The 22894-nt window shown below is 35.1% G+C and overlaps 1 protein-coding gene across 2 annotated transcripts in view; it reads right to left on the reverse strand.

Annotated features, from left to right (window-relative positions):
* EFL1 (elongation factor like GTPase 1) overlaps positions 1–22894 on the reverse strand; it is a 74069-nt gene that overhangs the window by 38057 nt on the left and 13118 nt on the right. For both annotated transcript variants that reach the window (XM_086757484.1, XM_086757485.1), the window contains 3 exons: positions 15901–16052; positions 15041–15219; positions 14299–14434 (listed from right to left, as the gene is read on the reverse strand). In XM_086757484.1, coding sequence (XP_086613610.1) covers positions 14299–14434; positions 15041–15219; positions 15901–16052 — 467 coding nt within the window. The remainder of the gene's footprint in view (positions 1–14298; positions 14435–15040; positions 15220–15900; positions 16053–22894) is intronic.

Here is a 22894-nt window from a genome sequence, read left to right on the forward strand (position 1 = left end):
TACTTAAACAACTTTTTTTTTTTTTTGGTTGAGAAGCATCATTTCCAACACAGTATGTCATACTTCCTGATGGGATTATGTACACAAAAGAATCTGTTAAAAATGGAGTATGTTTTTAGTCTCATTTCCAAAGTAAACGCAACTTCTGCAATCACACAGTCTCCCCTCTACAACTTTTAAACATGTTGTCAACTTCCATTAAGTTTACCAGCGAGATAGAGGAGAGGATTCATATGTAATTAAGTTTCCACAAGTTATGTAAAATCAATGGCTGAGTACTGAAGGGAGACCAAAATTGGTGAGCTCACTGAAAAAAAGGGCAGGCAAAACACAATCATTATGTATCCCGCTTGGAAGCAGCTGCCTGGCGACCAGCATGCGTATCCTGACCGGCCAACTGGGACACGCACAACTGCGGGATAGGCGTAGCTTAGAGGGAAGCCGAGGATTTTAAGGACACCAGTCCACAGGAATCCAGGCTTTGTTAGTACCAGTGCTCGGAGAACTTGCTCTTTGAACATCACAAAACAATTAGTCTTTTGTGGAAAAGCTCAGAAAAACATAACCATCAGGATTCCAAACATTTTAGGTCCCATTTTGGAAGCTTCTCAATACACAGCTCTTTGCGTCAACGAATCGTGTAGGTTGCCTTTAGCATTCACCACATTTGCCTTCAACTTCCTTGTCCTCAGCAGCTCCAGCAGACTAAGGAGGGGAGGACCAGTTTGAACGTCTTTGCTGATGCAGAAGTGCGATGAATGACGTAACAAGAACTACCAGCAGGTTCACGGTTGCATTTAGAGTAACGGGTTCAAAGTCAAGCAACTCACAAGGGTTGACGCAATCCTTTAATATTGCATGAAGCATGACTTGTGTAAATCTTAACATAACACCCAGAAAACATCAAGTATTTAAATGAATATTTGGTGCTCAATACCATATTTCAGAAATCAAATTAGTCACTGAAACGGACTTCTATCAAAGTTGGCAATGACAGTACTTCAGCCAATGAAGCTTAAAATGACAGTAATAGATAAACTGACCTATCACCCTTATATTGACCTAAACAGCTGGGTAATTTATACATTTCTAGTGTCTTTTTTTTCCTATTTCCCCAGCCAGTATATCGTCTTGGCTCAGGTCTGCCTACACTCAAGTCAGTAACAGTGTTCTTAAACCAACATCAAATACCTTTGAAAAACCTGCCTGCTTCAAATTGATTAGGATGACAGAAATCCCTCCATTCTGTAAGGAAAAGCTTTCACTCATGTCTCAGCTGGAGTCCTTAAATTTGCTGCAATTTTCCTATTGTGATCTTACAGTCTTCACACAGACAGGACCAGAAACAAAGATGGCAATATAAAATGCTCACTACCAAGTAAGGCGAGTCATCTACCAAAACAGGCCTGCACAAGGGAAGGTTACCAAATGCAAAACTCCACCAAAAACACTAGCTACAGTCCAGGTTACAGTTAGAACAGAAGAGCAGCCTTGGAAAATGGAGCCTCTCATGTTTTTAAAATCACTGGCTTGAATTTTGCCCAAATACATAACAGATCTCACTGGCGAAAATTAGGTAGCAGGAAGGAAGAAACGTTAGCAAAGAACCATATTTGTTTTAGTCATAATTAGATGCAAAAAGGTACCTAAATTTGGTTCCAGGTATCAATGCCAAAATTTCAAAATACCATCAAATGAAGTTAGCAGCTGTTCTGCATCTTAAGACAAAAACTCAATGGTAACAGCCTCTCAAACATTACCCATATCTACACATAACTGGAATTAAACAATTCTTTATACATAACAAATCCTTACAAATTCAGATTCTGAAACCTGTAAGATGAAACTAGAAGTTAGCTATTACTAGGTCAGTACAAACAGAGTTGAAATTCACACTGCTTGGCTTGCAACCTCTGCAGAAGAATATTTCTAGTAAATATCAGCTTTTCCAATTATTTACTATATGATAAACCACTACAAACAATCTAAACTTTGAGCCTAAACTACCCCGTGCTGCCCCTTTAACACTCTTGTTTAGCAGTGCTCCACAGTTTGACATCAGTTGATGCTCCTAAATATAGCTCTGCCTGACCTCCCCCCCACAGCTCACAAGCCAAAGCCAGCTCCATGACTCACACCCTGATACAGGCCAAACAACCCTCACAACACTTCTGCAAGTTAATGCGAAGCATGAAACACCACCAACATCTCAGGAAAATATTTAGAAAACAACTCACTTAAACAAAGCCTTTATTAACAATCTCTTGACTTTGTAACCTTCCCATTTTGTTACACAGGATTTCAATTATCTGCAACAGTGTTCATGTCCAGTGGGGTTGTGTCCAGAATTAATTCCAAATTGGTCTTCCTCACTCAGACTCCCATGCCCCCACTGCAACCTCCTCCTCGCTTCTTCTGAACTCCTTGAAGAAATTTTGGTAACAACAGACAATGGAAACAAAGGAGAGAGATACTAAGTAATAAAAGGCTTCTGTGGCTAGTCCAAATGTAGAAATAGAGGCATTTCACAACCACAGATGGTATTTATTGTAAGAATGCTGTATATGACAGGCCCTGGGTCTATTACACAATAAGACAAACACTTCTTCACATGCGGGTGTGAAAGTGCGTACGTATCCTGTTCCTCTCTCCGTTACATTGGAGGCCTGGCTAGGATTAGGAAGTGCTCCAACAGGAATTTAAACCACATTCAAATAAATTGCCCTCATGGATTAGTGGTTTATATTGCATAAACAATGCCAGCTAGGAGAAGAGCTTTTGCATCTGCCTAGGTTGTGGTCAACTAAAATATTCTCTAATAGTCTTACTTTATTGACATGGGATAACTAAGGTAATCAAAATAAAACTGAGGTAGAATAGCACATGGAATGGCAGAGAGAAAAGTGGAATCCAAAGAGAAAACATGAGGATAACACTAAGATTTGGGGTGGGGAGCTTCAGGGAAAAAGGGTAGATTTCAGAGCCATGTTAACACTCCAAAGACAGCTGAGGGAGGTCCAGCCTAATTTCTCCAGCCTGGCTATTACTCCGTGCAGAAGGCAATTAGTGTAGCCATGAAAGTTAAAGAAACATTAAGAGAGGAGAATTTTCCCATCTCTTTTTCATATAAAACAGTAGCTTTTCTCAAGACAAAGGAAGTATCAAAGAAAAAAAGGAAGCTAAACAAGATGTTTTCATGACAGGGGCTTTACTTGACACCACATTGCCTCTGAAACCAGTACATTATTTCTGAGCTGAGCTATTAAGAAGGTACCACATTGACTGCAGATTTTTGGCTTTCAGAATACTCCGTGAAATTAATTTAATTTAGAGTCAAAACACTTGTAGATTTTCTGCATGAAGAAATGCACATTAAAAACCATAATCCAAAGTTTTCTCTACACTGACAGTGCTGTGAATCCATGTGAGACTTTTACCCAAAATTGAAATAGCTACACATTTTTGTATTGTAAGAAAAAACATCATCATCATAATTCAGATGCTCTGAATATTGAGATCATTTGGTATTCAACTTAAAATGCAGTCTCTATCCGACAGTTGTGCACATGTCTTAAGAAACTGAAACTCAGTGAAAAACAAAGAAAACTATCAATTTTTTTTTCTTCAGAGCTGTTCTGTTTGCAGGGTATTTGTTTAAAGTATAAAGACGGGAAAAAGCCTTATTCAAAGCCATATAAAGGAGTTTCGATTTTGCATAACCTTGGAAAAGAGATTATACAGAAACAGAACATTACAAAATCAAGAGAGTTATAAATTTTCTATCATTAAAAACCACATATGCAGAGAACAACTTTCTGAGGTGCTAAAACTGAAAAAGGTAAGATTTAAGAGACAAACAAAACTGACACTGCCTAGAAAAACTTCTTTTATCCACCAGTCACTGCTTCCTCCAGAGCACAGAGAGGATAATGTTCTGAGAAAACGGAACTATAATTTCCAGATCCAAGTTTCTTCTCCCCTGAAGTTACACATGGTATACTTCAACACTATAAGCATCAAAAATGAAACTATTTTGTATTATTAACATAAATATCCAGGCAGATAGTTTGTGTTATTTAAGGATGCTTTGGGAAAAGCACATTGACCTGAGAGAGATGGCAAAAGGATAAAGAAGCAGCGCTGTATACGAGGGCTGGCAAGAGAGGTTATGTTAGGAGCGGAAAGATACACACATCCAAAATACATCTCTAATATATAGAAAACAAAAGATTATCCAAATGGATAATTTCATGATTTAATGTAAATTTTTACACCCTACAATGTCTTTGCAATTCCACACATAAGTGAAAGTCTAGCCTAGATGATAATACGTATGAGATTGTATCCCAGTCAAATTTTTATTTAGTTATCCATCTGCCCCAAAGTATACTATGACTTCATACTATGACAAAAATCTACATTTTACACTACCTTTTAATACATGATCTGACTACCTTTGCAATGAAGCTGAAACGCTTAATTCACCTGATAGAAATTGAACTTTATCCAGCTAAAAGGAATTGCCAGCTGATTAAAAGTACACACTTCTTTTAAAAACGTCACTATCTGATTCAAGCACATCATCACTGTAAGATTAGAGATGTCTTTTCCACAAATATCATTGCAAAACTTAATTTTTTTTAAGAATAAAACTTCTTTTCCGCATTGGTAATTGCACACATTCCTAAACAGATTTGATTTAAGGTCTTTTTTTACACCTGAACTGCTATACATGATTTTACAGCAGATATTTTCAAACTCATTTATGCTTAAAGTAATTATTTTGTACCTACTCCTGAAATGACACTGCATGTCCTCAGTCTGAATTTTAGAAAATCCATGGCCACGTTAAACAAAGAAAATGTTCCTTTAAAACAGCTTTCTGAAAGTTTCAGTTCACAGCAAACTACTTCTGCAAAGGGAATTCTCCAGCGTGTTTAAATCAGAAGTAGGAAAACAAGCCTAATACCATTTTGTGCAGAGGGATAAAGGTTCAATTACTTAGTCTAGATACAGATCCTTGTTAAATCAGGTAATTTACACCTCTCTGGAAAACTGAACCTTAAACACTATTTCCTCAAATTAGGCATGCCTGCAGGACCTCTCAGCCATTTACTCCAGTACCTCAGCGTCCAAGTTCATCCCTGAACCAATGTTTCACACTTCTTCGTACCGTATTTCATAGTGGCACTAACAGGCAGGGTATTCTTAAAAACTGAATTCTGACAACTTTGAGTACAAAACTGAAGTCATTTTGGTTCATCTATCATGGATCCTCATTTAGTAATGGATGCTAAAAGTCTCTTTAGAGATGTTCAACCAATCAAGGTAAATCTGATGGTTCCTGTTCAAACCACATCCTAAGGAAGGAAAGCACATGGCTATACTATCAACTGCCACCTACTAAACAATACTGACATTCTAGTTTTAAAGAGGATATTGCTTGGAAAAAAAAAAAACAAAAACAAAAAACAAACACAAAAGCATGCTCCAAGTAATTTTTATAAGCAGATTGAGGGAGGGTATAGTTTTCAGGCTCTTCAAATGAGAACATGAGGTAATTTCCCAAAATCATCAGTAACCTATCTCAGTATGCTGGGAAAAATCCCAAACGCAACATTACAGATGTCAGCTCAGCCAATCATCCCAAGACTTCACCTTAACATTCTATTACCATTTTACATTGGTGACATAACTACTTTAACACTCTTGTTCTCCTACAGTATTGGAAAAAATAAGAGGTTCATTAGTCAAGTAATAAATATTGCTGTTTCTGTAGATAACCCTTCTCCCTTTATTTATGGACACATTCAGTTTCATATAGGGAAAGACTAAAAATAACACATTGATACTGACTAAAAAAAGCAACTGTGAAATACTGCTGAAAATCCCTATCCTCTCATTTTAAAGAGACTTGAAAAATCACACCAAATCAAGTAGTGACACAGAAGATTCGGAAATTTTGGAGATAAGCCAGCTAGTACCTGGGACCTAACCCACAAACAGCTACTGAAAGGCTGAGTAACATCTGCCCAGAGGCAATGACTACAGAAGTCAATTCTCCACCCTTACACAAGGAAAAGGAGTTGGTCTTTAACACTGGCCCTGAATTCTGATCAATGTATAATGGTGTAGTAATAGGCATTTAATAAATTTGATGTCCCAAGGCCAAAAATTATTTCTTTCTGAAGCAAACAAAGGAGTGACTGCCTGCACCTCAAACCCTCTTTCCAGTCTCTTTCTAGATCTTTTCTATTAAGGAGCTGCAGAACACGTGCCTGCTGCTGTGCTGGGAGTTTCTTCAAGCAGCAATGGTATGAAATTGTCTTGATTCTTGTTAGTCCCACTGCTGCCCACAGGCGTATAAGTAGCAACAACGAACACCGACAAGTCTGGGCACTTTTCCTTCTGGTACTATTTGAAAAACCTCAAGCATTGGCAAGTATCTGCCTGCATACAAACCCCAAAGAGTCAGGGGTGCTTGCCTCGTATTTGGAAGATTATTTAGAAATCTGATTTTCATTTACATGAAAATGGAGATTTTACAGATTATATTAACAAAAATCTGCCTTAAAAATGATACAGAATGTTTCACTGCTTTCTCTCCTTTCCTCAAAAACTTAATTATTTGAATTTTTTGACATTATAATCCAACAGTGGCCAAGAGCTAACTTAAAGGCATTTTTTCCTAGATGAATGTATTATGACTTAAGCTTAAATAATGTTACACAGATGAATTTTTAAATATGATAAAAATCCCTATATTCCAGTAGCAAGACTAAACACATTTTTAAGATCTCATAATAAACTCCTGAAAATTAGAGCATAGAACATTCCAGAACCACTAGAGAATTTAGAAGTGGTTTTCTTAAGAAAGAATTACTACACTTGTGATTTCCTTTTATAGTCTTAAGAAGCTACAGTCAGAAAAATAGAAAAAAAACACAGCTACTCAAAAAGCAGTTTAAATCCTTCAATAGAAATTAAAAAAAAAAACCACTCAACCTAAAAAGGCTTTATAAGGAAACTATTAACCATTCAAAGTATTCTTCCCCAAAAAAATCATAGCTGGGTCAATAAAGACACATGTCAGTGCGGTATCTCTGACCTAAGACATGTTATATTTTTTTCCCCTCTAGTTATATGTTGATATTGATTTGAAAACAAGATAATGAATCACTTATTTCTTTTGCAATGAAGTCTGTCAAGTCAAATCTCCTGAAAGGGAATCACAAATAAACCAGCAGAAATGGTAAGGCAAACAGGGTAAAGGAAACAAGAAAACACACTTTTAATTTTATTTGATATTAGTTCATTAGCTGCCTACCATGTTATGTTACCTTACCCAATAAGCAACACAAATTACTCAACCTGCTTGTTGGAACCACACACAGTAAAGAGCAGTAACTGCAAAGGGACTAAGTCCAGGACACTAAACTAGAGCTAAGAAAATAGTTTCAGTTTCCAGCACTGAAAGAGGCCAAACAAGATTAACTATTAAGTCTTTAGCTCAAATAAACAACTTAAACATATTTAATTTTTTCAACACTTTAACTATTCATAAAATATTAATTGGGAAGGAAATTAATATAGCTACAATGACGTCAGGTAGACTCAGCAGTTCAGAGACAAAACGTCATTCGGGACCAAAATCCATTCAATTATACACCTTACCCAGAACAATGCTGGATTACTCTAAACTAGTTAAAAATGCAAGATTATTTTATTGGAGTTGTAAGTTGGTGGGTAGAGATAAAAACTGTGAGTATTCCAAAACCGAAGACAAAGGTTTGAGTTTTCTTTGTTTCAGTCACTCTTTTCAGTAACATTGAGAAAGACTGCCCTCCTGTGTTCACTGACCATAGCGTGCTGAGATGAGACGGCCCATGCAGCTGGAATCACTTCAAGCTGCCTATTATATTTTTAATTTTTTTTAAATAATCACATTACTGATTCAGAGAGTGAAATTAGCCTACCAAGTGTTTGCACAGAAATAAAAGGCTGGTGCAACAGCAGGACTGTTCCTGGGGCTTTCACAGAAGGTGGTAATGCTTGCTAGTTGGCATCAGTCCTGGAAAGCCATTCTGGGCCTTTAAAATGGCATCACTGCTTGCAGCTGCTCTTTGCTCTTAACAGAGGTTGCTTATTAAAAGCTCCTAAATTGTTCAATGAAGCCCTAAAGGAATAAAATGCTTGTTACACACCTTGAAATGATGTTAGCTATACTACTGCATACCAGCTCTTCACACTAACTGCAGCTGTACGGCACCTATCTTCAGAAAGGTACAAAAAAAATCCAGAACTATGAGCCCATCATCACCAACATTTCCCACATCATATTGTTTACATGTCAAGAATCCTAGAAGTGCTTTAGAAATACTTAAAACATGAAAGAACATTGTATGGGAAAATAAGCATTTTAGAAATGGAAAAACCAAGGTACACAGCAGTCTGTCATGTAGGAAGTCAGTTCATAGTGAGCTGGCAACAGGAATGACTTGTAGATTCCAGATTTTATCACCATCACCCAGTAAGTTAAAGAAACAAATGCTCTTAATTTGGTAGAACACTTGATACTCACATAGCTAACTGCATTTGAAAATGCTCAGGAAATCCTCTAGCCTCCTATGAGCATCACACTAAAGCACTACAAATCTAATGGTAAGGGAAAAGCTTTGCTTTTAACTGTATTCAAAAAAAACACAAAAAGCACTTAAATAGTTGTACAGGCAGCTGTAAGAAAAATCTGGGGTTTATATCATAGCAAACACAAGGCTATTGTTGTGGTACTTGCAGATAAAAAGCAGTATACATGCCAATTTTAAGATGCACATTATTCTGAACTCATGTGAGTGTGCATGTGCAACATGCCTTGAGATAAATTTTATTCCAATTAACAAAAATTTATCACTTCATGATCCTTCAATTGTTTATTCAGAAAAACATGAGACTGAGCCAAGTTTAAAAAAACAACTCAGATTACTCACTTATACAAGTACCTAAACATGACTGTACTTGTACAAGTACCTAAACCAGTGTGTTCAGAAACATGTTCCTTGGGTTTTACATCAGTGTTTGCTTAAATTACTTAATAAGAATCAATACCCAGCACGGGAATTGTAGCCCTTCCATCTGTGAATGATATCATCACAAAAACACACTACCTCTTTTTTGCCTATTTAAAAATACATTTTTACACTATCTCCAACAACTGGTTTACTACTGAAAACCTTCATTTTTTTGCATAGAACAAAAAAAGGCATTTTGCCCTCAATTACAGGACAGCAATGAGAGAAATGGAGAGCGGGGGGAAGGAAGCAATTATGTGCATCTGGAGGGCATGCACTCAAGAACCCGAATTACTTTTTCCTCCCATATTGCCTCCTATTTTTTTCCTTTGTCACTTTGAGGATCCTCCCATCAAGTTCTTTTTCTTGTCTTCAACCACAAAAATAACAGAACAAGTGTTAAAAAAATGATCCTTTTCCTGTATTTGTACTTTTCCTTTCCCTGGTTTAAGTAAATAAATAAGTAAATACCTTTTATACACACACATATATATATATAAAATGAGATTCTTACATGGGAACAAGCAAATCAACCATCTTTACTTTCTCTTGCATTCCCCAGAATACAGACTTATTAATGCTTCAAAACACTTATTGGTGTGATAGAGGTAGTCTTGATGTAGACAAAATACTCTTAACAAAGAAACATAACCAAAATAATTTAAAGCTTGCCTGTAATAATCTCCTTTGTGGAACTTTCAAGCCTGTTTAAATTTCAGTTAGTGTTCTCCCTCCTGGTAAAGTAGCATTTTTTCACTCATGAAATGACATAATAAATACTGCTTCCCTACACCTTTCATTAACCAAAAAAAAAAAAAAAAAAAAAAAAAAAATTGAAAAAAAAATTGTTTCTGCTAGTGTTAATTTTTCTGCTTCTGTACCTGCATTCTCAGTCTCTACAGTTTGTTAAAGAATACCTAACACCACTCTGCAAACAGGAGAACTTACACACAGCATCCAAATTAAGTCAATTAACGTTTCATGACTGAACCAGTTATAGTTTTCCTTTTTATAAGAGAAACTAGACACTAGCAAGTAGAGCCATGGTAACTAAACCAGAGATCAAGAGATCTCATGCTACAGCCAGGGTTTCACTTCCTGTCAAATCACACATCTGGAGAAGATGGTTGCATGGCAGCAGGAACCTCCAGTACCATGGATGTTCCCCGTACAACTAGGGGGAGTGTCCCAGCAAGAACCTAAACTTCTGTAACACTCAATAAACTAAAGAAGCTAAACACATCTGGATAGCCAGACAATTGTCTGTATCAATCTCTTTTCTCTGGTATATTCTTGTCATGGTAAAGAAGGACAAACCTTTAAAGAGAGCAGGGTAATTACAGGCTTGCTATTTGCATAGCACTAGGTTATGCCAGCATAGGTCAGTATTGCTTATAGTGTCACTAAGAACATGCAGTGATACATCAGTCGAACAGTCTTTGGGACTCAATATTCAAGTACTGTTTCTCTCCATAAAGACACAGAAGGACAGTTATTTTCAAAACAGCACATAGACTTGTGTCCAACGCCTATGATACAACACTTTTTTTCCAATGGATACTTTTTTTTCCAATGGATATTCATGCAGTTTTCAAAAGAGGAGCACAAAATGTGCCCAAGATGTCTCGGAATCAAAAGATCTCAACTGATTTTGAGATATAGATTCAGGTGACACACATAATTATCGCATTTAACATTTGCAAGCACAGAGTACACCTATATTTGGAATTTAAGCATGATTTTGATACACCTAGCTCGAATTTACAAAACAGATAACACTGTTTCTGTTAAGATATAAAGTATCAGCCCAACTGCAAGACAAGTGAAGCGGGTACAGAAGTTCATATGGCCCTTAGGACAGGACAGAGTGACACAGAGAAGGCCAGCACTGCAATAAGGACAAGCAGGTGGCCCATTTGCAAGGCAAGGCTCTCACTCCCAGGACTCTCAGACCTGATGACCACAGGGAGGTTCGAATTCAGCAACTGTGCACCATGCAAAAGGCCTGTGACAAGATTCAGAAAAATAAGCCATTCCTGAAACAGTGTATCGAGACACATTTTTTATTTTTGGATCAGTACTTCAACAACATTTTTACAAATTAAACCTCAAGATACTTTTCATGGCCCCTTCCAATGACTACCATGTTCTTCATTCAGCAGTTTCAACTAAAACCAAGTGCCATTTGGAACCCCAGGTCACATCGCTAATCTAGTATCACTGCTCCGGTAACTAGATTCTCCTCCAAGGTCTCTTTTCATTCAAAGTACTACAAAGTAGAACCTCGTAGCACCAGTTAACAAGTATAATTTCTTGTCTGCTGGCACAGGACCTCTAACACAAGTACAGGGGGGAAAAAAAAAGTTAAAAACAAGACAGTACTCTCTCCTCAGAAGGCATTTTGTTCAAACACTCCTTTTTAGCTCTGAGTGGAAAAATCAACAGTGCTTCTAAACTACAAATTCGACAAACCAGGTGTTTTTGTCAGAGACAAAAATTTTACTCTTCTCATACAATATTCTGATAAATCATTTTTAAAAGATTTACTATAAAGACTATATTATCTTTGGTTCTGAAGAACTTTTTCATTTGTTTTAAATCATATTTCACCTCCTACTCCAGGAATACAGAAAATGTATAGTAGTCACAGAGATTGTAAAGAAAAAAAAATTGTGAATTATAAACAGCTATGTTGAAGGAGGCAATATTTTGTGTTTGCCTTTACTTGAAAATCACATACTGCTTAAAGCTTTTAGACAAATAGTTTTGACAAAGCATTTGAGCTGCAAACTTGCAATACAAATTAACTAATGCAAAGCAGTCTGTCTCTCCTGACTTCCAGGAACTCAGCATAATACCAGAAAGTAACTTTCCAAAGCTTGCCACAGAATGGCTATGCAGATTAGACAGGGACAGAGTATTGTGTTTCAGCTGGATGTTCTTGAATTCTGTGTGACAGCTTTATAGTTCAAATACATTGCTTCATTACCTTTTCCTCTTACAATATTTTTCTACAAGTTTCTCAGACTTCTATCAATTATTAAGACATTAGTATTTTAAGGAAATACTAATTGAACACAAGGAACAAGGGATAAAATCTTTTCATCTTCACCAGAACAACCTATGTATCAAGCCATGTCTTTGACAATTAAAACTTTGCATAAGCCAGTATAAAGAATAAAAAGGCTGCTCACTAGGACCAAGCAGATTCTTCTTTGTAAGAAGCAACCTAGAAATAATAGCAAAAGAACCCAAAAGAAAAAAAAAATCTGGAAAAAACTGTATATCACAAGTTTAAAAGTGGAAATAGGCAGTTGTGATTAACTGTGCATTCCTTATAGCAATAATTTAATTATACAGAGTAAAACTGCAGAGCTTTCAGAAAAGTTCCCTTAATTTATTAGATAATCTACAAGCAATTTCCTTATATGGCTGGAGAGAATTCACTGCTGTATGTTTTAAAGCTGAAAGACAAATGACCCTTGAAACAGAAATCACTGTTACTAACTGGAATAATAAAAGTCTTGCACCACCATTGTTATAGATTCCTTTCATATAAATGTATTGCATTTTCTCCTGAGTGTGGTAAATCAGCATCAGATCAGTAGAAGTGTTTATTGAATTTACATAAATTAACAACGCAGCTTTACATGGAAATGGGAGAAACAAACGAACAAGAACATACCTGGGCTGTCTAGTTTTAAAAATTACTTTAAATGACATCAGATTTTAAAAAAAAAAAAAAAATATATATACACACACATATATACTTGAGCTTGTATGCTCTAGGTAAAAATGAAAACCTGTTTTATCAATATATAAAAAGACCAGACAGTGATCTGGTAAAAAGCTAGTTTCGCTAAGAGCTCTGTCTGTTAATTCTGATCTTAAACTTCTAAAGAATTGTGTTACAATTTAGAACTTTTGTACTACTTAACTAACACGCTTTACTTCAGGGAAAAGCTAGACCCCACTGAAGAGTAGGCTTCAGCAGCAGAGACTACTCACATCTTTTTGGTAAAATTAATCGGTTACAAAAACATTTCTTGAAATTTGGTTCAACTTTTAACATTAAAGACATAATATATTTCTCATAGTATATTTTTCTCTGCAGGAGGCAGCTCCAGGAGTATTTATTATTTGACAAGCAGAAAGATGATATCTCTTCAATTTTACTGCACAGTGTTTTGGGGTTGTGGCTTTTTCTGAAAACTTTTTTTTTTTTTTTAAGTAAACAGACTATATACTTAATACATTTTGATACTGAAAATGTTCAACTTGGGTATCAGAATGGAATAAAGTATAACTCAGAATTTTAAAATATTAAGCTTCCAAATAAAACTAATTCACCAGCTGCTTACATTCTGAACACCAAGCACATGCTAAAAGCCACTAACATGGTTAACTGCCTAGATTAAAAAAATCCAACCTGACAAAGTACATGTATTTTTAATTTACTATATTTACTATACATTTCTAAAAATCAGACAATAGACATGAAAAATAATCTTATATTTTGCTGTAGGTCATACATTTTCATTCACAAAATAAAAAAAAAGAACCAAATAACTTTGAAAATTAACATTTTCTAGATTCTAAATACTAGTTTTGATATTAAAAAAGAAAAATGAAGGACAAAACCAAAGAATGCCATTCATACTCTAAAGCAAAGCAGCTTAGAATCTAGCACAAAAGAGCATAACTCAACGATTAGGATGACTTATCACTCAGTACCTTGTCCACAGATAAAGTTCAAAATTTGCTACAGCCAGAGAAGAAATAATTTTTTTAGTACTACAGTTCAAGCAGGCACATAAATAAAACTAGAATTATCTGCATCACTAGAGAAGTCACATTACAGGATTTCCACTTTTGGGAAAAAACTATAAATAATCCTTGCAATTTATACAACATGAGACCTTATTGCTGCCTTTGGCAATTCCTGGCAGTGATACTTACCTGGCAGTACTCCAGCCTGAGGGTAACAGTAAATAAGGCTAGTGTAATCCCTAGTTTTCTCCTATTCATGCATCTTTTCCTCCTCACAAATCAAAGTCCACAAAAATCACAGTTTAATTAGACTGTCTTCATTTTTTGCATACACAACATACCTAAAAACATTCATACATTTAAGTCAACATCTTATTAATCACATCAGAACAATTTCAGTGTGTTTTTTTATGATATAAGGATTAAAGCTCTAGAAAATTAAATACTAATTGCATCTTACCCAGAACATTTCCTGCAGGTACTTCTTCAAGATCTTCAAGTTCTCTTCCCATAAGCAAGTAGAGATTCTCCAATGTACAGCACGTCATATGAGGTACTAATGGCAGATCATCTGTAGCAGAACACTGGGATGACAGCTACATCAAGTAATACAACCAGTGTTAGATATTTATCACTTAGTACTGACACAAACTTCTTCCTCAAAACTTCCTTGCGTTCCAAAGCTAAGAAATATATTCTAAAGCACTTTTATTTCAAAAGTTAGATATTAAAAACCAACATATACTTGAAAATACTTTTTCCTCCTTCCAAAAATCCAGTCTTGTAGCAAACGAACAAATGTTATCAAGAAAACTAAAAAATAATGCTTTCTTTGGTAATTTTTAAGTGCATAATACTCACAGCTCTATTTTCATTGTCACTGCTGTTTTAAAGTAAATTCATAACCAATGAACTTCTATGACCATAATCTCAAAATATTTAACACCATTTTTTTCAATGCTAAGTATGACATACTGGATGCAACACTACTTAAAATATTTTGAAAATGTTAGTTTTCAACTAGTTTATGGACACAATCAGCTATTACCAAAATTACCTAAATTACTTTGATACTCTCTGGAATTTTTCACTTGAACTTTTTTTTTTTTTTTTTTTTTTGAGTGAGCAACATGTAAAAAGTTAAATCATCAGTGTTTCAAAAGAATCCCAAGTTATGGTAACATTTCATTGTCACCTCTTACCTTATGCAAAGATTCAGCAGGATCATATTTTGGTCCTAAAACAAAGATCTTTTGCCCTCTTCGAACCACACCACTGAATACTCTAGCAAAAGCAATGAAAGACTCCTTGTTGTCTGCTTCCTGTTGCATTGCCTTTGAGGTCGTGATCTCTACTTGACCAGTAAGCTGTTGCTCTTCACCTAATCAAAGTTAGACAAATACATCAAAAATACATGAAGTAGAAAAGCAGCTTCTGTTCATCACCTGAAGGTAAAATATAACCAATCACATATTATCCTATCACATCTGGCGATGCATTAAAAGACAGCAAGAATGCCCCATTGTAACTCAATTTGTTGCTCACACACTGCTTTTCTATGAATTTGTTATTAGGCTGTTTGGTTTTTTTTTAACAAAACAGTTATTTTCATAAAAGTTTAATAGAATTCAAGTTATATTGGCATAAAGTATGCTAGTAACAAGACTATAACAAGGTTCTAGCAGTAAGCTAAACAAGCTTGAATCTTTCTATCCTATACTAAAGGGCAAAAGTCAATCATCACACCTTCCTACTTAGAGGGAAAATTATTAAATTTTTCAGCAGAGCATCTACTTGAAATATCATTTGTCTTCAGTGACTCAAAATAGTGAGATCAAGCACATGCTCAGGCTTTAGGAACAGGCATCCATGGCACTATTACAGCATTTATGAACTATCAGCTTTCTTACAAATCCCTCCTCACTCTTCGTTCAGTTCCATCTATTGAACTGTTGGGGTTGGCATGTGGATGATTCTTTGTAAGGTACACAGCCCCTTGACAACACCTAGACTCTACTATTAAACGCCATATAAGAAAAATAGATAGCAGAGCATTACACACCTTTCGTATCACCAGTGTTCACAGCTACTTCAGAAGAATTTTCACTTGAGGGTTTTTCTGACATCTTCTCTCCTTGACTTGCTGCCAATTTTTCTGCATGTCTTCGTTTCGCAAGTTCACGTCGATGAGCTATTTCTTCTTGAGTTAAAGGCCTACATTGTATTTTAAAACATTAGTATTTGGAAATGTCATTTATTTAAAAATAAATTAAATCACAGTCATTAGAATACTACATTTGGCATACGTAAAAACTTATGCAGAACACCTTTTGTCCCTATGATACTATGTATTTTAAGTCGGTTAAAATTAAGAAACTCTTCCTCTACCATGTTTAGGAAGAGTCCATCATGTTAAACTTCTGTTTATTTTGTTAAAATAAGTCAAGTTTGTCCCACTGATGTGTGAATTCTCACTTTTTCATAAAAGAGCCAAGCCAGTTTTCAAAATTGCTTTTTACCTTGAGCTAGAATGACAGCTAAGACTAAGCATGCTGTGTACTAATCTAGGCTTATCTATACCAAGATAGTTAGAAAAAAATACCAGGCTTTTTTTTCCATATACATAGGGATCAAATACTGTCATTTTAAATTACTTGTGGTATCTTTATTATTTTAACATAGTCTTTTTGGCAGGTGTTCAAATGCAGGGAAAAGTCTTTGCTTGCTATAGCTACCTTTACATAAAGTGAATAACTTCATAATGGACAAGAGACTTAAAACTGAGACAACAACAACAAAAATAATTTTAATATTCTGATGCAATTTCTATCTACTCATTGGTAAACCTGCTCATACGATGGAGGCAAGAACAACCATTCTTAGCACTAAGACAGTTTAGGATTCTTTCAGTCAACAGTATCGAGCACACAGTCTGATGAACAGAACCTTAAAAAGAGAAGTACCCTGTTAGTAGTTTTAGCTTGTTTAGTAGCCTTGGGCAAGTTACTTCCTCTCTTTACTGTAATATCCATGCTTACAAACAGTTGAAGATTTCCTGAATAGCAGCAGTAGTAATGAATGATTCGAGGAAGAAAACATTGGGAAGCACTACAGCAGCAATTTTTCTTTACAGAACAGGCATATAAATATGATCTCTTAAAAAAAAAAAAAAAAAGATTGAATTACATCCCCATATCAACTATTCCACACTCCCAAACAGGGAAAGAACCCACTACTGAAGTGTCAAAGTTTTTACGTCTAGCCAGTAGAGATACTCACTGGATGCTTACTCTGCCCTTAACTGGATTAATTAGATTAATTAGGGGCAGAAAGCCCCAAGGTGATTATGTAGCTGAGACCAACTCACTGTCAGTAAGATTTTTTTTTTTTTTTATCATAACACAGTTGCTTTTCTGTATACAACACATACTGCAAGAGACTTAATTTAAAATATTGCTATGAGACCCTTCATTTCATCAAAATTCTTCTTAGAACTTGAGGAAATCATTTCGAACACAGTTATCATGCTTACCTTGAATACAAATGTTCAACTCTAAAGAGTAAGAAAACTATACATAAATTAAAAATCTCTCTAAAAATTGCTGAAGAGAAGCCCCCAGGATAGAATGTCAGAATTTGAAGCACAGACTTTCAGAACCCAGAACCTGGGACAGACACAATACAAGTCATAGAACAGAACAGGAAAAAGTAAAACAAAATTCCCACCATAAACTTCTCAGCAATTTTTTTTTTCTTTTTCTTTTTTACTTTTAAAAAATCATCTCTTAAAAAATCATTGTGACAGAATTAAGAATATGTATCTCTGAAATTTGGGATAGTGTGGTATTTCTGTTTGTTTTATTTTATTGCAAAAGAGAGTGAGGCTTAAGAATACAAAATGAAAAGCAGATGGTGGAGAAGAAAACATTTTTATGATTTTTTTTTTTTTTTTTCTTGAAGGCAGCTGTTCAAAGCTATCTAAGGGTTTGGAATGTCTGAAAAATTCCCAGAGGAGAGAGATTGATAGGGAAAGTACAGATGAGACAGCCAAGGGTGTCATAAATGCAGTCTATATGTGATGGCATAGTATACACATAAGGACATAAGTATGCATTCCAACACATTTTAGTGTCCAAAAATACTTTTACTCTCAAATTAATTACACAAATGAAAAGAAGAGCATTTGTTTGCTTTTCTTCCCTTTACATGTTATTTTTAAAGGTATCAGTATGTTTAGATATCAGATAGCCCTAATCACAAATATTAAAGGTATCTCAAAACTCTGAATGCACTGGTGTAAGTTCTAAGACATGTTAAGCACAGATAATTATATTCTCAATTTGATAAGAAGCAGATCGAGTGTGGATGGGACTTAGCTAGTAGGTACAACCTAGACCTCCATCCTAGTTTCTGTCATTGTCAACTTCTATAAATTAGGCACTCCCAGCAGAATCATTAGAAACCACAAAAAGATAATGTTGTCAAATAAATCCTTATATAGAATTGTAATACACTCACGCAGAACACAGAACAAGATTAATGCACGTAAGGCACTGGATCTGCAACAAAACCAGTTTTAAATTATACTCCAATTTATTAAATTTCTCCAGTTGGCAAAATCAATCAGAAGGGAAATCAATTTTGAACAAATACTGCCCAAATCAGAAGAAAGAGTCTCTCCTCCTCTTCCCTACCATATTTCTTCCTTCCCCTTTTTTCACTTCATAAGAAAGGATCTAGAGCCTCGTAATAATGGCAGAAAAAAACTGAATCATGCAGTCACACACAAAACAGTAAATGAAAGTTCTGAGGCAAAAAGAAAAAGAAATTCCCTACCTCTAAAGAGATGTTAGAGCATCCAGACACCATACATGTGAAACAGGCACAAGTAATAGAGCTGACATAGATGGGTAACCACATTATTACTAACTCATCTCAACCTCAACCATGTGGTAAACAAAAGCTATGGAAATAATAATGGGGAAAAGAGTATAATATATAAGCTACTAATATTCAGTAGACTGCTGATTACGTGCATCAAATTTTAGGTAATGTAAGCAAGCTAGCGTCAACTTCTTTATTCCCACATTCCCCCAGGATAAGTCATTTAGTTCAAACTGAATGACAATTAAACTTCATCATGCAATCTGACCATGATAGCTTTTCTCCCCTTCCATGTTATCAAACAGAGACTTCATTCCAAAAATTCATACTGAATAATAAAAAAAACCTGAACATAAATTGGCCTCTGATTATTAAATACAGCGTTAAGTTTATTTTTCAACCGTTTAACCTTCAGACCATTTAAAAAAAGGAAACATCAGAGTCAGAACACCAACTGATTTCCAAAAGATTGGAACGACCATCAACAAGTGTCTGTGATGCATCTCCCATGCCATGAACAATGTTTCTGAGGTGCTTGAGAATACTTCATCTCCATACAGTTTTTACCAGTTTAAGTTCCATGACCTCATGGACACATGCTTGACTTCATGAAACTAAGAAGGTAATTTCTGTTAACATCTTTAAATTCAAGTAATTCATAGAGAAATCTTCTGGACTATTCTTGATGGCTCTGCTCTTCAGAATTAAGTTCCAGTTAAATCATCGGCTGCTGTTCTACTCACCATCTGGCACCCAAAGACTTCCAACAATAGCATCCCTAGGACAGCTCGCTCAAGTGCGGCTTGTTTGCTGCAATTCAGCACAGAGTATGTCCAGGGGTCTTCCTAATCCTTCTGAATTCATTAGTTTCAGAATTAAGTTGCTTATTGTCTACAGAACTATTTCTATTCACAAACTACTGTACACCTAAGATTATTCCCTATCTTTCCTACTGCAACTGAAAGCAGTAGGTAATTCACAGTAGAAATAAAAGTGTGTATACAAAATGAACACCTGAAAAAGATCCAAATCAAAATCTACATAAAATTTTATACAATGATCTTACAAAGCTCCTGCAAAGGGGAATCCTCGGTAACTGTTTTGTTTTATAGATAGTGATTATCATTCATTCTGAGACATGGAATGAAACTAAGATATCAATATGAAGCTATCATACACTGCCTTGAAAAACACTCTTGACTGATATACTGACCTTAGATTTATCTCTCATACTAAATGTGCAATAAAGAAAGAAGAAACTTGAAGCAAAACTCTTTCAGAATGTTACAAGCTTTTCTCTCTTAAGCTTACAATTACACAAACTAAATTACGTCCAAATATTCAAATTTCACCCATTACTAAATATTCCTCTGTTAGATCAGCTCCAAAGGTCTTAGTTGGATTCAAATATATACTGTTACAATTAAATTTATTCCACAGTAACCATAAGCAGAGTTTTTAATTTTTGAAAAGTATACATTACTCTATTAATGATATAACCGGTTATCATCTTCAGATATTAACCTGTAAATCTGTTCAGATGACTCATGCCATGTTTATTTCTAATGCACTAACTACAATTTAAACAAACTATTAATGCAAACAGAAGATGATGGGTTCAGATCACACTAAAGTCACTGAAAATCATGTTATCTTTAAACATAAAAACTAATTTACTTGCAAGAAGGTAGTAATTTCTTACAGAGTTTGTAGCTTTATACATGTTCTACTCCTTTGACCAAGATAATGTCATGTCTTTTTAGTTGAATTTTAGTTCATAATGTTATTTAGTCAATAGACTTTACCGCCACTAAAAGTAGAAATGGAATTTCTTCAGTGTACTCTATTTACATTATTCAGCAAGACTGCAGGAACAATGGACTTAAAGTAACATAAATGGTTTCCCTGCTACTGCTGACATTGCATTACATCACTACGACATTTATATATAAAGCTCTACAAAGGTAGTAGAAGATTTCTCCATAACAAACATCTGATACCCAATTTACATTTTTCTCAGTATTTTATCTTAAACATACATAACATCTGAAACTGCTTGAAAGTGATTATAACTAATTACTAAATATTTCTCTTTTACACTGGGTTAGATAAATACAAAATTCTGAACACCAGGAAGAGCAAAGTGGAAGAGATGTACTCTGTACCTAAATACCAAGGTCTGCTTTTATTTATAGACCTACACTCAACTATCCTGTTTTAGACTGCAGTTTCATGTCGAATGCTAGTAGAAAGGAGAGAGAGAAACAGCATCCGCTGAATGAACACCTCATTCTTAAGCAATACTTAGGAATAAATAACCACAGGCATCATCAAACAACCATGGCCTCATTACACAAAGAAAGTAGCTCCAAAAGAAGGCAATACGGCCCTATTTCCTTCTGGTTTTGGTTTTAGATATTTTAATATCTAAAGTGAAGGAGATCTTACTACACTCCTTATCAGGGGTCCCAATTTGTTTGTTTACTCTGCCCAACCACTAATTTTCAGAAAATGTACACCTTTGATTTCCTTGGAACTAGCAAATAATTTCAGAAGTTCAGAGAGAAGAAATTGGAAAATCAAACATATTTGCGCAATTCTCATTTTTTCAGAAAACCTGATGAAAACTCAGAGACACACTGGTAGCACATAAAAGTCAAATTTCAAATCTTTACAAAGAAAGATCAATATAAGCTGCCAACCTGTTGTAACCAGACCACAAATTGTCTTCCCATGTATTTTGGTGATGTAACAGCTGACAAACTTTGTCATTCAAACAAAGCAAAACCAGAAGACTTTTATTATACAATCCATTAATTTTTAAAGTCACCTTCTCGGAAATATTAGTTGCCAAGAGCCATCTCAAAGGAGGTTGTTTTAATTGAAAAACCTATGTTCATTATCATTTACTGGACACCCTGGACTTGGGAAGAGCTTTTTGCTTTTCCCAACCTATGCTTAAGACTTATTAGAAGCAGACGACAGAAAAAAGGACAAACTATAAAAACTCCACAGTCAATTTGCAGCTTCTAAGAAATTTGCAAAAAGTTAACATTACCCTATACTACCCTACAAAAGGAAAGAAAAAGACAGAGGCCGCATGGATCTATATTTTTTTTTTCCTCTGGAAGCAGAAGAGTATAAGTCTTGCAAAAATTTAAAAAAAAAAAAATTCTAGAGAAAAATCTTAGTTTTTTTTTTTTTACATGCTTTAACATGCTTAAAAATGCTCCCTTCCCTGCCTCCCAAGTATGCAAATAACCTAGCAAATAGGTCCAGCTTTTAAATATCAGAATATACAAGAACACACTTATGGCTCCTCAAAAGTAACATGTAAATGGAACATATAACATGTATTAATGTTCTTAAATTAGTAAACATGAAGCCGCTGTTAACACAGTGCATGTATTCTTTGTTCCTCCCAATGTTCAGGCATTCTTAAGGAGCATCCTCTTGAAATGCTGGTTTAAATATTGGATCTCACACACTCCACACACTATCACTCAATTCTGTTAAGCACAGTCTTCACTGTGGAACTGTAAATAGCACAAAACAGCCAATATAATTCAAAACACGTGTTATGTAAACCACATTTACATAATGCTGTGTTTTCAAAACACTTGTATTTTGTTTCATGGAGACACCTTTCCTTCCTCTATAAAACTAATCTCCTTTTCTGATTTCTTCAACAACTGCTTACATGTAGAATCTTAACAATTAAAATACCGAGAAATATACATTTAGCTATATTACTATTTTTTAAAAAATGGAACCCAACTGTTACTTCAAAACAAAATTGTTAATACTACTTAATCAGCAAAATTACATTATGCTGATAATGACTGGTTATCTCAAAGAAAAACAACCATGTGATTTTGTTTTAATTAGTTACTAATTGAATAAATTAATATTAAAGCCAGCAAGAAATACTTTTCACACAAACTACAGAGCAAGACACTACAATTTTCAATTTACTGAATAAACAGGAAGACAAGACATACAGCCATTACTAATATGCCTCGTTTCCCAGAACGAATTCCACGGCTGTCCTCATTCTCCTGCAATGTCACCTCAGAAAGTCTAATTTATCTAAATTTCGTTTGGATTTTTGGACCAACTCTGCATTACTTGTCAACTGCAATCCTCCACTCAATTCAGTAAACATCTCAAGG

Source organism: Chlamydotis macqueenii, chromosome 12 (genome assembly GCF_036417535.1).
Source record: "Chlamydotis macqueenii isolate bChlMac1 chromosome 12, bChlMac1.mat, whole genome shotgun sequence".
NCBI classification, from domain to species: Eukaryota; Metazoa; Chordata; class Aves; order Otidiformes; family Otididae; genus Chlamydotis; species Chlamydotis macqueenii.